This window comes from Otolemur garnettii, unplaced genomic scaffold, assembly GCF_000181295.1.
Source record: "Otolemur garnettii isolate 467f Iridium unplaced genomic scaffold, OtoGar3 scaffold00211, whole genome shotgun sequence".
Lineage (NCBI taxonomy): Eukaryota > Metazoa > Chordata > Mammalia > Primates > Galagidae > Otolemur > Otolemur garnettii.
In genome coordinates, this window is record NW_003852606.1 from 2,256,284 (window position 1) to 2,270,309 (window position 14,026).

A 14,026-nucleotide genomic window follows, 5' to 3' on the forward strand; every position below is an offset into this window, starting at 1 on the left:
CACAGCAACCTCAAACTCTTGGGCTTAAGCGATTCTCTTACCTCAGCCTCCCAAGTAGCTGGGACTACAGGCTCCCGCCACAACGCCTGGCTGTTTTTTGTTGCAGTTGTCATTGTTGTTTAGCAGGCCCGGGTCAGGATCAAACCCTCCAGCTTCTGTGCACATGGCTGACGCCATAACCACTGTGCTAAAGGCTGTGCTACGAGCGCCAAGCCTACCATTGGATAGTTTTGACCATACTTTAGTATGTCTATAAAAGATAAGGACTTACTGTAACAAAAATCTTCCAAGGGTTAAACTCGGCATCATCTGGAAATCTTCGAGCAAATCCATAATAAGCACGTGGTTCGGATGAACAAATCACTGCAGCGGCGATTGCTAAAAACTGTAGTCCCCCGTACCTAGGTGGCGCTGGCGGCTTGGGAGCCACTAGGCCAGACCGTGTGTGTTAAGAATACAGATCCTCGGACCCCCACCTCAGGGACCCTCACTGAAGAGGTTGGGGTTGAGCTGTGTGTGGGAAGGGCAGTGCCAGAGTGAGTGACCCAGGGGTGTGTGGGTGGGCAAGGTCCGGAAATGAGCCAGCCGGGTGATGTCCTGCCTGCAGATGTTTGGGCAGCGGCGCAGCGCTCAGGCCCTGGAGCTGGCGCACATGCTGTACTATCGCAGCACGTCCAACAACTCTGAGCTCCTTAGCGCCCTGGCTCTGCGCGCGCAGGACGAGCACACCAAAGAGGCGCTCCTGGCACACAGCTTCCTGGCCCGGCGACCAGGGGGCGCGAGCGGCCCGCCGGAAGGTAGGAAGCGGCCCTAGTACCCTGTCCTGGCCAAGCCTCCGCGTCCCTTTGTGGCCCCACATCAGTGAAACCTGGCCCCACCCCAGTTCCCACTGGTGAACCTGCCAGATTTGCGAGAAGACCTCAACCCTCAGCAGATAGAATTCCTAAACCTATCTTCCGACCTTGGTTTCTGGGGTGACTTCTCACTCATGACCTTAGCCTCGGATGGAGGTCTTGGATAAATGGCATGCCCTTTCCCACCCTCCTTCCTTGCGTGAGCCTATTTTCTCCTTACAAGAGACCCTTATCCGCTTCCTATGTGAGCCCCAGGCGGTCCCTTTCCCTATGGTCCCCACTCCTGAAAAAGAGTCCCAGTGAGAGCCCCAGAGTCTTCTGGCCCTCTAGAGCCTTCTAGGCATTGTTCTACCCCTCCTACTAGCCTCCAGTGTATCCATTGACTTATCTCAAACCCATGCCCCTCTCCGGGGCCCCTCCCAGTCATTTCCTGCATAACCTCACAGCACCTGCTTCTCCTCCTGCAGAGACCTCTAAGTGGCTCCAGTCGGAGGTGGAGAACTGGCTGCTAGCCCAGTCAGGCTGTGAAGTGGCCTTCAACGGAACTCGGGCCCTGGCCCACCTGCAAGCTCTGACTCCTAGCACGGGGTTGTACCCACCCCCGGGTTTCCCCAAAGTAGGCCCGCTGGCTACAATAGCTTCGGAGTCCTCCCCGCAGACCGCACCCAGCAGTAAAATCCCCCGCGCAGCCCCAGCCGCAGCCCCGCCCAGCCTCGCCTAGCCAACCAGGCTGGGAATGAAGCCCCACCTCCTCGCGTCAAGCTGTAGATCACAGTTACTGCGCTTTGTCTTTCCAACTTCCAATTACTGACCTGCAATTATTTTTGTTACACTACTTAGTTCAAATTAAGCCAGCCAATCAAAGCAGGCAGCAGTTGCTAGGCACACCCCTTCTAAGGAACAGCCAATCAAATCCATTTAGCGCTGCTTCTAGTCAATTGCTTAGACTCACACTCACTAAGAACATCCAAAAGTGGTTTAATTGAGTAGCTGGGGGTGTCAGCTAATCGCAGCTGTTCAGTTCTGGGTTCTGTAAACCACTAGGTAGAGTCGTAAATCCTATGTTCTCCCGAAACTATATATCATTGTCCTTTTAGTCCGTTTCGGGCAAGCCGTCCATTATGTGCACAAAGGCGGGGCCCCAGCCGACTGCTCTGCAGAGCTGGTTAGCTTTGGCTCTTGACAAACAGCCAGTGACAGCTGCTGGGCACTACCAACCTTGGGCAGCCAGTTGTTGCGGAGAAGCAACCAATTAGAATTTCTAAAGCAAACCCAACCTTTATATCAACTGCTGTTGCTTATGGTGAGCCATCTGGTCAACTGCTGATCAGGGTGTCCAGGCTGAAGGGTTTTGGAACCTTGTGCCAAGCAGAAATCTCTGGGTCTGGAGGGAACAGAGACCACCCTCACCCCAAGACTCTGCCACTCAGGCTCCCAACGACCTCAGGTGCCTTCCTTGCCCAAGACCCTCACATTTCTACAGAAACTACCTCAGTCTGGATCTACCCACCACCAGCGGACTGTGCAATATTTATTGGTCTATCAATTTCTCCCCATCCCCTCTCCTAAAGTAATAAATCATGTTTAATAAAGCTGTATGACTGGAATGGCTGGAGGAATTTCAGGGGGAAGGAAGCCTTTAGAACCTAGGAAAGAAGAGACTGGAAATTGGAGGGATGCTAATGCATGTAGAGGAGTCCAAGACAGGAAAGCTATAATCCTAGTGAGAGTCTGGGTTCATGGTTCATAAAGCAAAGACTGGGTCATATAAGAGGATCTTGGATCTGATTCATGAACCCAGGAGATACAGTAGCCATGTGCGGTTGTACAGATTGTTCATCCCACTAAGGCACACAGTTGGGGTGGCGGGGTTGTAAAATCCAACTCTCGCCTCACATGTGTCTTGGTGTGGGAGGAGGCGTATGCCTTCTGACTTTTACTACAGTGTCCTATGGGCTAGAGGCAGCCTTTGGGCAGAGGAGTTGGGGCCTAGAGAGGGAGGGAGACTGGTTTCCAAGAGGGAAGTGGAATATGAGGGGTGGGGGAGAATTGGGGCAGAGAAAGAAAGTCTTTCCAAAGGGAGGGTTAAAGAGAAAGAAAAAGAGAAACAAAGACCAAAAAAATCTAGATACACAACATGCCAGGGGCCCAGAGATAGAGAGTAGTAGAGTGACACAACTTTGGGCAAGGAGGGAACTGTACACTACAGATTCCTGATTCTAACAGAGTTTGCTGGGACCTAGACTCGTGTTTCTTACCCAGAAGTGTCTAAAGGTCTAGACTCAGAGGATTCTAGGGTCCCGAGAGGGGAGGGCCCCTGCTCCTGAGTTGTGTGAAGGAAAAGGCGCCTGGGGTTCCGGGCTCTTGTGTCGGGAAGAACTGGGCTAGATGCTGGGAAATCGCTATTTTGAGGGCGAAGCAGCTGCTGGTGGGGACCTTCCTCTATTCAGGAAAGGTCAGGCTTTTGCAGCCTAGGTCCCTGGAGGCCGAAGGAAGGAAGGCGATAAAAGCATAGCCCATGGTTAAACAATTTTATTCTCTGGAGGGCGCGCGGGGGCTTCAGGGCGAGACCGAGGGGCACGGAGCCGGCGGGGACGGCAGGGCGGGGAGCGCTCACTCCCGTTTCCGTAGGTGAATGTAGATGATGCCGCTGACCAGGGCGAGGGGGAAGGCCACCCAGGCCAGGGCGAAGCAGTAGCCGAAGCTGCCCCCTCGCGGGTGCTTCGCCAGGATCTCGTCTGCGTGAATGGCATAGATGAGGGCCCCAGTAAACACCGCTACGCCTACGGAAGAAGGGAATGGCGTCACGCAGTGGCCGCACCGAGACTATACTTCTCAACAGCTCACCCGGCAGTGCAGCGCGGGCGAGTGCTTGGGCTGGAAGTCGTTCTTTTCCCCAGCACCATGCGACGAAGCAACCGCAGAGTGGCCGTGGGCAACTTAATCTCTTTGGCTTCCACTGGTTCTTCCATAAAATGAGACACTAATACCTATCTATCTATCCATCCCTACAAGGAATATTTTCAAGTGTATCTACAAGCCAAATATGCAGTGGTGAATTAGTTACACACGGGGCCGGGCGCGGTGGCTCTCTCCTGTAACCTCAGCACTCTGGAAGGCTGAGGTGGGAAGAGTATGAGACCAGCCTGAACAAGAGTGAGACCCCGTGTCTACTAAAAATACGAGGTGACTTGGCGCCTGTAGCTCAGGGGCTAGGGCGCCCGCCACATACGCCAGAGCTGGAGGCTTCGAGTCCAGCCTGGGTCTGCCAAACAACAGTGACAACTACAACCAAAAAATAGCGGGGCGTTGTGGTGGGGGCCTGTAGTCCCAGCTACTTTGGAGGCTGAGGCAAGAGAATCACCTAAGCCCAACATTTTGAGGTTGCTGTGAGCTGTGATGCCATAGCACTCTACCGAGGGCGACAAAGTGAGACTCTGTCTCAAAATAAAATAAAATAAAATAAAACAAAATAAAATAAAAAAAAGTACAAGGTATACCAAAAGTCGCCCATAAAGTCTTCATACATATGGATAAGGGGAAATTGTAGCTAAATGTACCTTTATTTACAAAATATTTATTGTAAAATTTTACAAAGAGGTGGCCAACACGTAGAGAATATTTTGTAATATTTTGTAACATATATATATATATATATATATATTTGAGACAGAGCCTCAAGCTGTCCCCCTGGGTAGAGTGCTGTGCATCACAGCTCACAGCAACCTCCAACTCCTGGGCTCAAGCGAGTCTCCTGCCTCAGCCTCCCAAGTAGCTGGGACCATAGGCACCCGCCACAACGCCCGGCTATTTTTTTTTGTTGTTGCAGCCATCATTGTTGTTTGGCAGGCCCGGGCAGGATTTGAACTCGCCACCTTAGGTGTATGTGGCTGGCGCCTTAGCCACTTGAGCCACAGGCACCAAGCCAATGTAACCAATATTTTGTAAATATCCCATTTACCCTCTGTATGGTGACTTTGTGGGAAACTTTTGGGATACCCTCTAGAAAAAAATGTAACAAGCCTGGCTTGGTGGTTCGGGCTTGTAGTCCCAGCTACCTCGTAGACTGAGGCAGGCAGCTCACTTGAGCCCAGGAGTCTGAGGTTGTAGTGCAAGGGAGGGGCTTTGTGGGAACCTGGGTGACAGAGCAAGACTCTCTCTCAAGACAGATAGATAAATAAAGGGAGGGGCTTTGTGGGAATCTAAGAAGATAATGTTCCCAAAATTGAGTACTATGATTAACTTAGCCCTTTAGTTTTTTAAGTCAAAAAATTAAGAAGTAGGCTCAGTGCCCATAGCTCAGTGAGTAGGGTGCCAGCCACATACATCAAGGCTGGTGGGTTCAAACAACAATGACAACTGCAACCAAAAAATAGCTGGGTGTTGTGGCAGGTGCCTGTAGTCCCAGCTACGTGGGAAGCTGAGGCAAGAGAATCGATGAAGCCCAAGAGTTTGAGGTTATTGTGAGTTGTGATGCCATGGCACTCTACTGAGGGTGACATAGTGAGACTCTGTCTCAAAAGAAAAAAAATTAAGAAGTAAACAAAACTCCCTAAAGTGTCTGATACGCACAGTAGGTACACAAGCTGATTAATTACCATTAATGTGCCATCACTACTAAGATTCACAGCTGTCTTCTGGGGGTATCAATTATCTACCCCTCACCATCCCTGGGACCCAAATTATTTACCTATATCCCCTTCCCCACCCCTGGCTCCTTGAAGTGCTACATTTTCTGATGCCAGTTCCTTGAGACTCAAACACATGCCTCAACCACCCTTGAGTTACTGAAAACTACAATTCCTCTCTTGGAGCAGAGAGATAGTCCATGTAACCACTCCTGTGGTTTTTGGGCTGTTGAAATTGTTTTCTTTTATCAGATTGTCTATATGCTCAGGGCACCCAGCATCCTGACACATCACATCCCTTCCCTTCAATTACTGGGGTGGCATGGGAGGGAGTGCTTACTGGTGCAAAGCTGGCAGAAGCCGGTGGCATAGAAAAGACCTCCTCGCCGCATGGTGTAGAGCTGGAACATGAACAAGATGAAGGACAGACAGCAGAGGATGAGGGAAAGCACCATGAGAACCTGCACTGCTTTCAGCCAACCTGCAGTAAGGAGGATATACAAGTGGAAGTCACAGTGAATCCAGAATTACAGCTCCAGCTGCTTGTTCATCATGTGCCATTTCTCCCCCCTACATTTAAAGCCAGACAAGCTTAGATACATAGGAGTATCACTTATACTTGGCCTTAAGCCCTGTATCCTTGCTAAATTCTTTTATCAGTTCCAGTAGTTGCTTTGCAGAACTTTTAGGATTTTCTACATAAACAAACGTATTAACACCAAATAAAGACACTTTTTACTAATTCCTTTCCCATGCCTGTTATTTCTTTTTCTTGCCTTGTTGCATTGGCTACCTCCAGTACAATGCTGAATAGTAGTGAGAGCAGACCACTTGCTTTAATCTTAGGGAAAGCAACTTAATATTTCACCTTCTTTCACTTAGAACTTTAGATAGACACAGCTCCATTCCTTTAGAATTCATATGCATCTGGCCCCACCCCTTTAGGACCTAATGTGGTTCTAGCTCTACCCCTTTGGAACTTGGACAAATTGGTCCTAAGCATCCATTCAGAACACCACCTCGATCTCCTTAGAACTTTGGAGACAATCTTATCTTCTCAGGCTCTTGGGAACTTCTTCCCCATTCTTTAAACCTACAGTATACGGCTTTCGCCCTTTCAGAATCATAAGGAGGCTTTTAATACATTTTCTCTAGAAACAGGAGCATACTAGCGGGCACGCATCAGCCGCACCCACTCGGCCACTCAGGCTCGGGCCCCGCCCACTCAGATTTTTGGGGTTTTTAGTATTTTGTGCCATGAGGAGACTTGGGGTTCCCCTCCCCTTTGCAGAATAGTCCCGCTGTCCCTCACCCCTCACCATTCTCGCTGACGTTACTGCAGGCCCACGTTTTGGTGTCGTTGTTCCACGTGCAATCGTACCAGAGATTGAGGGACTCCTTCCCAGGGAGAGTCCACCAGGACTGAGATGGACGGTGAAATAAGGGCAGGATTAAGAAATGAAAGAGGACCGGATCAGGGATACTGTGGGAAGGGTTAGGAAGAGGGCCAGGTTCCGGGGAAGGGGCAGAACTGGGGAGAGTTTGGATTTAGTAAGCCAGGGGAGGAAAGAGGGTATGTTAGGGGGAAGGGCAGGGGCGAGGCATCAGAGGTAGAGCTGAGAGGGTAGGTGCTAGGGAAAGGGGGCGTGGCCAGAGTGACTTACAGGAGGGGCGTGGCGGGAATCTGCAGGGGAGCAAAAGGACTCCGAGCTCCAGTTAGGCTTACCTTGTCCAAAGTGGCCACGAAAAGCAGGATGAGAATGAGGATGTGGAGGGCAGAGACCACCAGCAGAAGGAGTGACATGGCTGCAGTAGAAGCCTGGGGAAGGACAGACAGGAAATTGAGTCTCAAGAGATTAGTAACGAGGCAGGTGAGAAACTCTAATCGTAATGGAGGAGGGAGCTGGGGTCCAGACTCCTGGGTCTGAGGGAGGAGACGATGGGAGCCTGAACTCCCAGGTCTCTCAAGGGAGGAGGAAACTGGGGCCTGGATTCCTGTGTTCCCCAGGGGCTGGAGCGTTGGAGATGATTTACTGGGGTACTGGAATGAGTAGAACAAGCAATGTGGCTCCTCTGTCCTCAGAGCCCTGTGTCTGGGCACATATGGGTCAGATCATGAAAATTAAAGATGACTTCCCCACTCCCCCTATTTATCAGGAGCTAGGAGTTGCCCCCAGCAGGCGACAGGCATCCTTGACTCACACCACCCCTCTCCCGCGGTGGGAGGAGGAGGGGGACCCGGTGAGTCATCCGGTGACTCATCGCACCCCTCTGCCTCCAAGCACCAGGGAAACCCCAGCCCCTGGCTATGTCCACGAGGTCCTCACCCCACCCAGCTGCCAGACTGCCTGCTGGACATCTAGAGCGGGGAAATGGATCAGATCTATCTTGTGGAGGAAGAAGCCTGAGAAGCAGATCGCCTTCCACAACCTTTTAGTGTTCAGAAACAGGGGACCTCAGAGTTCGAGACTTGGGATGTTTTCATGCAATTTTCTCAGTTTAGGATCCTCAGAAGAGAGTGGACCCCCTTGCTAGTAAAAACTATGAGAATTTTTCCAGGGGGGACTCTTGTGGGACCCCAAAACCTTGCAGGGCCCCACCCCTTCCCGCATCCCCACCCCAAATGCTAAGAGATCACTTTCTAAATTACAATGATTTTCATGGGGGCCGTGAGTGGGGAGGGTCCTCTCTCATCCTGGGGGTGTCCCTCCCAAACTGCCACACTCCCAAGTAAATTAAATAAAGACATCTCAGTCTGAATAACGGACTGGAAACTTACCCGAGAGCCGCGGAAAAAGTCAGAGTTGGAGTCTCTTCCCTTGCTTGGGCCTCCGTGCCCCGCCCTTCTCTCTCCTTCCACCCTCTCGAGGCCCCCGCCTCCCTCGCCGCCTCCCTCCCTCCCTCTCTTTCCCCTCCAATCCCGGAACCCTTTCTTTCTCTCTCTCTCTCAGCCTCTTCTGCCTCTTTTTCTCTCTCCTGCCCACACTGACTAGGCCTCCTTCTGTCTCTCTCTTCTCTTTCTCTACTTCTCTCAATATATACTGACCCTTTTATACCCACCCTCACCGCACCCAGCTGAGGTCTGCTGCCAGGGGGAGGGCCCACTCCAGTTCCTCTTTCACTGGGCCCCCACCCAATGCCCCTAGACAGACATCTTATGGGGCTCCTTCCAGGATTGAGATGAGAAATCCTTGGAATGGGGCTCTTGGGTGGGGCAAGTGTTGTAGGTGGGAGGGCCCAATGGGTCTTTGGGTCTTGCCCTGGGACCTGATGTCTGCTTTCCTTGATGGAGCCTGGAGCTGGATAGGCATCTGGGAAACTCCCAGCTAGATTCCTGTGGCACAGATTGGGCTTGGGGCTGGTGGAGTTCACCCCAGGTTAGGGGTCATAGGATGAGAGATGAAATGTATGAAGCTCTAGATGAGGGCAGGAGGTGCAGTGCCATCATTTCCTGACTGAATGACTGTGGGTCAATTATTTTACCTCTCTAAGCCTCAGGTTTCTAATCTGTATAGTGGGTATAATAATACTAATAATATACTAATACTGACAATAATAATACTGATAATAATAATTCTGATACTTATTTTGAATAAGATACTATAAGCACACTTAACCCATTCCTTCCTTCATCATTTATTGAATACCTACCATGAACCAGGAGTTAATAATGAAGAAAACAGGGCGGTGCCTGTGGCTCAGTGAGTAGGGCTCTGGCCCCATATACCGAAGGTGGCGGGTTCAAACCCGGCCCTGGCCAAACTGCAACAATAACAACAACAAAAAATAGCTGGGCGTTGTGGTGGGCCTGTGATCCTAGCTACTCAGGAGGCTGAGGCAAGAGAATCGCCTAAGCCCAGGAGTTGGAGGCTGTTGTGAGCTGTGATGCCACGGCACTCTACTGAGGGTGACAAAGTGAGACTCTGTCTCTAAAAAAAAGAAGAAAACAGACTTAAGTCCTGCTGTTATTATGGAGCTTATCTTCTTGTAGAGGGAGGCAGACAATAAAGAGAAAACATATCAGTGATGAAGATAAAATTTCAGATAAGTATTTTTTTTTTTGGTGACAGAGTCTTTCTTTGTCACCCCTGCTAGAGTGCTGTGGCGTTGTAGCTCACAGTAACCTCAAACTCTTGGGCTCAAGTGATTCTCTTGCCTCAGTCTCCCAGATAGCTAGGACTACAGCCACCTACCACAGTGCCCAGCTATCTTTAGAGATGAGGTCTTGCTCTGGCTCAGGCTGGTCTCAAGTCTGTGAGCTCAGGCAATCCACCCACTTCAGCCTCCCAAGTGCTCGGATTATAGGCATGAGCCACCGCACCTGGTGGGTAATAAGTATTTTGAAGGAAATAAAATAGACCAATGGAGATAATAGATGGAGGGAGAGTACTTGAAACAAGGTAATCAGGGAAGGCCTCTTGGGGGAGGTGACATTTGAACTGAGACCTGAAGACTGGAGTCCTTCGAATGCTGGGGAGAAGGAGAGGAAGTGGAAAGACTTTTTTTATTTGTTTGTTTTTGTTAAGAGAGAGTTTCAATGCCATGGCATCATAGCTCACATCAGTCTCCAACTCCTGGGTTTAAGCCATTCTCTTGGCTCAGCCTCCCAAGAAGCTGGGACTACGGGCACCCACCACAATGCCTGGTTATTTTTTTGTTGCAGTTATTTTAGCTGGCCCTTGGTAGAGAGCCGTGGCATCACAACTCACATCAACCCCCAACTCCTGGGTTTAAGCCATTCTCTTGGCTCAGCCTCCCAAGAAGCTGGGACTACTGGCAACCATCACAATGCCTGGTTATTTTTTTGTTGCAGTTGTTTTAGCTGATCCGGGCCTTGTTCGAACCTGTCACTCTTGGTGTATGTGGCTGGTGCCGTAACCACTGTGCTAAGGGCGCAGAGCCATGGAAAGACTCTTGAGAACAAACTCAGGTTGTTTGGGCAGCAGACAGAGGGCCAGTGTGGTTGGAGCAGAGCAAGCCAGAAGGAATGGCGGGAAGGAAAATCAAAGGGTGCCCTTGACGCCTAGGGGAGGATTTGGATTTTATTCTAAGTGCAGTGGGAAGCCATTTGAAGGTTTACCAGGGACTTAATATTAACTATGTATGTATGTACTATTATTTATTCTTAGGATATTGAATTAGGGTGGAGGGTAATAACTACTATGCATCTGGGCCTCTTGGGAAACAATCCGATGTCCAGGGCCCTGATGAATTGAGAGCTGGGGAACTCAAGTCCTGGGGCTCTGCAAGGGTAAGGAACTGGATGATGGGATGTTGGAGTATCTGATGGGGCCAGAGCTGGGTGTCTATTAGTTGGACTCCCTGACTGGGGTGGAGGATGGACAAGTCAGAGGGTGGGTGTCTACCTGGGGGACCCAGAATTTGGGGTAGCAGCATAGACTCTAGAGCCGGACTTGTTGGACTCAAATCCTACTGCTTTAGTCAGTGTGGTTTGGGGCAAGTAACTCATGTCTCTATGCCTCAGTTTCTTCACCTGTAAAATAAATATAATAGTAAGTACATTGTAGGGTAGCTATTAGAGTAGTGGTTGGCACACAGTTAAGTACTGTATATGCTAGTTATTTATTTAAAACTTCCCCCCCCCTTAACTCTTGCCTGCTTATGTACATGCTAGTTATATCAGGCTTTGGGGTCTTGAGTGGATTCAGTTCTGAGGCACCTGGTTCAGGGTCTCTAGGAATTCGGGAAGGGGCAAACTCTTGGGTCCATTATGTCTCAGGGCTAAAGTAAATCCAAAATCAGAATCCCTGGAGAGTAAGGGGAGTACGTAGTCTCAAACTTAAGCCTGTTCTCAGATCCCCAAGGAAATTAGAAGTTTGCGTCACTGGGGAAAATTTGGGGCTGGAAGAGGTCATTGTGCCTCTTAGAGTGCTGGGAAAGGGGGCCCTCCTCTGGTCTTAGGAGGAGTCGGGGGAATTAGGGGCTGGGAAGACGGTAACTTGAACTGGGAGGTGAACAGGAGTCTAGGACTCGGAGTCAAGTTCCCTGAGTGGAATCGGCGCCAGACTTGGGGTGATGTTCTGGAGGTACTGTGGAAGAGGGAGAATCACAGAACCCGAGGGCAGTGGCCGGAGCTCCCCCTCCTGGGCCTCTGAGGCTACGAGCTGAGCAGATCGTCCGCGGGCCGCTTCCTCCCACAGGAAACCGCAGGCGTCGGCACACCCAGCCTTCAGGGAGAAGCGCCCACAGTCCGCCCGCCCCCCGGAGGCCCACGTGGGCAGCTGGTAGTAGTGGAGGGGGGCGTGCCCTTCAGAGTGAGGGTGTGACCAGTAGAGGCGTGGCCGGAAAGCGGGGGTGGCACGGATCATCGTACGCCACGCCCACTTCCGCCTCCCAGAGTAGGCCGTCCTGGGTTTTTGTAGGCTTCTCCTGAGGCGGTTGGTCGCGCATGCGTCGTGAGCCGCTGCGAGGCACTGAAACTGTGGTGAGCCCTTCTCCCCTCGCAACGCCCGCCTTTGGCACTGCCTCCCACTTAACGAATCCTTAAAATAACGCGGTCTTACTCTGCTTAAGACAGGCACCTCTCTGGACCCAAAGCCCAGACGTTTCTCTCCAGGCCCTGTCAGCTCTTGCCTCTTTTGGAAACACACAACCCGCGACACTCCTGAGACCCTCAAAGCCCCAAGCTCCCTATACCGATCATCCCGACTTCCCCCAGACCCTCCCGGCCTGCGCGCCTCCCTATTAGCCCGCCCTTGACACGTTAGAGCCAGCGACCTGTAGCACGCTCAGGTCGCCCCTCTCAGCCCTCCTACGAGGCCTCTGGGTAAGTCCTTCCAAACACAACCCTCGCCGTCCCGCCTGCTACTTTACAGTCGCCCTTGCCCCTCCTCTAGTCAGTCCCCGAAACCGTTCCTTTGTAGGCACCCGTGCCCCCATCTCCTGTCCCCCGAAATACCTCGACTCTCCCTCTTTTCACAGGTCTTCACAGCCCCGCCCCCTGAGGGTTCCCCGGCCCATCAGTTCTAAGTCCCTCGGGTCTTCTACCGGCAGCCTCCTCCACCCCTCCTCTCTTGGCTTCTCCTCACGACCTGGGTCCCTCCCTGGCCGCTGTCCTCTGGGCCTTATTGGGTCCTTATCTCCCCAGTAACCAGACCACAACAGTGAGCTTGGAGGAGGACCAAGGACAGGTCAGGCACTGCAGCAGGTACTCTCCCGCGGCCGGCCGGTCTCCCCTGCTCTATGACCATACAGCCTATCCTCGGAGCTACGGAGACCCGGGGGCATCTGTCTGCCTCTCCCCTCTCCCTCGCTCCCGCCCACCCCGTGCCAGAGTCAGAGTCAAGAACTCAAGACCGAGATGTGAGAGGTGGGAGGTCAGGAGGGGTGTAGGAAGAGGTCTGAAAGATGTACCTCTCCAATCCTTTGGAGGAACTGAGACTCAAAGATAGGCCACAGTGGTTCTAGTGTCACCCTCTTTCAATTCCCAGTCCCTCGCAACTCTCCCTGCCCTCGTCTGCCCGTTGTCTGAAGTGTCCTGTGTCAGCCCCTACAGGAGCCTCACCCTTCTTGGCCAAGATGCCTTTGGGACTATCGGCCGGGAGCGTCCGCTCCGAGGGGGGAAGTGAGATTTTCTTGGAAGGACTGGGTAATTCATATATTCTTTCTTTCATTCACCCATTCTTCTCCAGTCCTCAGCTTTCCCGGAGTTCCAGGTCCTATGGGGCGGGGCCCTGGGGACTTAGAGGCCTTCCAGGAGCGCCCTCTAGTGGGAAACAGACACGTGCCCCAAAGCAAGTGACACCGGGCACCACCAGGCCAAGCCTGGGCAACGGACTGGGCCAGGAAGACTTCAGGCCCGCAAGTTTGAATGGAGCCCAGAACCCCTCCCAGGAATTGCTAAAGGGAGAAGGAAGAAGGGAAGGGTGTTTCTGCAAGGAGAACAGCATGTGGCTAGAGTTCTGTACTGCTGACATTTGGGGTGGGATAATTTTTTGTTGTGGGGGCTGTCCTGCACTTTGTGGGATGCCAGGCAGTATTCCTGACCTCTACTCACTAGATACCAGTAGTATTCCCCCTTCAACACAAGTTGTGACAATCAAAAATGTCTCCAGACATTCATGGGGGGGGGCAGAATGTCTTCCTGGTTGAGAACCAATGGGCCTTGAGAGGTGGGGAGCTGGTGTGAAAGACTGGAGAGGTGGGTAGGGTAAGGTCACTTGAGGCCTTAAATGCGAGGCTGAGGAACTGGAACTTTGTCCTTAGGGTACTGAGGTACCATGGCAGTCCTGTGAGCAGGGGAGTGTCCACTGTGGGTGTAGAAAGACTGTGAGAGGAGGCTGCAAGTTGAGAAGGCTGGGGTGATGGTGTCTAGACAGGAAGGGATGAGGTCTGAGTCCAAGGGATAGGCTGAGAGAGTGTGAAGGCCAAAGGATGGAGTTGGAGGCTGCTTATAGTGGGTGAGGCAGAGGGGAGGGATGGAGAGTTTTCCCAAGTTCCAGCTCTGTGCTCCAGTTCTCAGAGGACCAAGAGGCCTTCCAGAAGTGTTTTCTGCCTAAACTCAAAATGGGAGTGGGTTTTAGG

General features: G+C 51.8%; 3 protein-coding genes across 5 annotated transcripts in view; 2 read left to right on the plus strand and 1 right to left on the minus strand.

The window, feature by feature from the left end:
• Positions 1-2,446, plus strand: part of TMEM143 (transmembrane protein 143) — a 28,136-nt gene extending 25,690 nt beyond the window's left edge. The window contains exons 6-7 of the mRNA XM_023507915.1: positions 608-797; positions 1,322-2,446. Of these exons, the coding sequence (XP_023363683.1) occupies positions 608-797; positions 1,322-1,575 (444 nt within the window). The 3' untranslated portion in view covers positions 1,576-2,446. The remainder of the gene's footprint in view (positions 1-607; positions 798-1,321) is intronic.
• A 922-nt stretch (positions 2,447-3,368) lies between these two features.
• On the minus strand, positions 3,369-8,483 carry EMP3 (epithelial membrane protein 3). Its single transcript, XM_012812575.1, has 5 exons — positions 8,262-8,483; positions 7,209-7,301; positions 6,802-6,904; positions 5,823-5,963; positions 3,369-3,637 (listed from the first exon to the last, which is right to left on the minus strand). Exons 2-5 carry the CDS (start codon positions 7,284-7,286, stop codon positions 3,468-3,470), a joined length of 492 nt encoding a protein of 163 aa, XP_012668029.1. The 5' UTR covers positions 7,287-7,301; positions 8,262-8,483; the 3' UTR covers positions 3,369-3,467.
• A 3,396-nt stretch (positions 8,484-11,879) lies between these two features.
• Positions 11,880-14,026, plus strand: part of CCDC114 (coiled-coil domain containing 114) — a 21,399-nt gene continuing 19,252 nt past the window's right edge. For 2 of the 3 annotated variants that reach the window (XM_012812576.2, XM_023507917.1), the window contains exons 1-4: positions 11,880-11,927; positions 12,021-12,269; positions 12,425-12,650; positions 12,990-13,091. In XM_012812576.2, coding sequence (XP_012668030.2) covers positions 13,022-13,091 — 70 coding nt within the window. In that variant the 5' untranslated portion in view covers positions 11,880-11,927; positions 12,021-12,269; positions 12,425-12,650; positions 12,990-13,021. The remainder of the gene's footprint in view (positions 11,928-12,020; positions 12,270-12,424; positions 12,651-12,989; positions 13,092-14,026) is intronic. The other variant, XM_023507916.1, reaches the window with a different exon arrangement.

Excerpts from the sequence above, each read along its gene's own strand:
- EMP3 (XM_012812575.1), bottom strand. The coding sequence starts at position 7,286 with ATGTCACTCCTTCTGCTGGTGGTCTCTGCCCTCCACATCCTCATTCTC. Across the intron at positions 6,905-7,208 it reads TCGTGGCCACTTTGGACAAG|TCCTGGTGGACTCTCCCTGG; the intron begins GTAAGCCTAACT and ends CGTCCATCTCAG. Across the intron at positions 5,964-6,801 it reads CAGTAACGTCAGCGAGAATG|GTTGGCTGAAAGCAGTGCAG; the intron begins GTGAGGGGTGAG and ends TCCTTACTGCAG.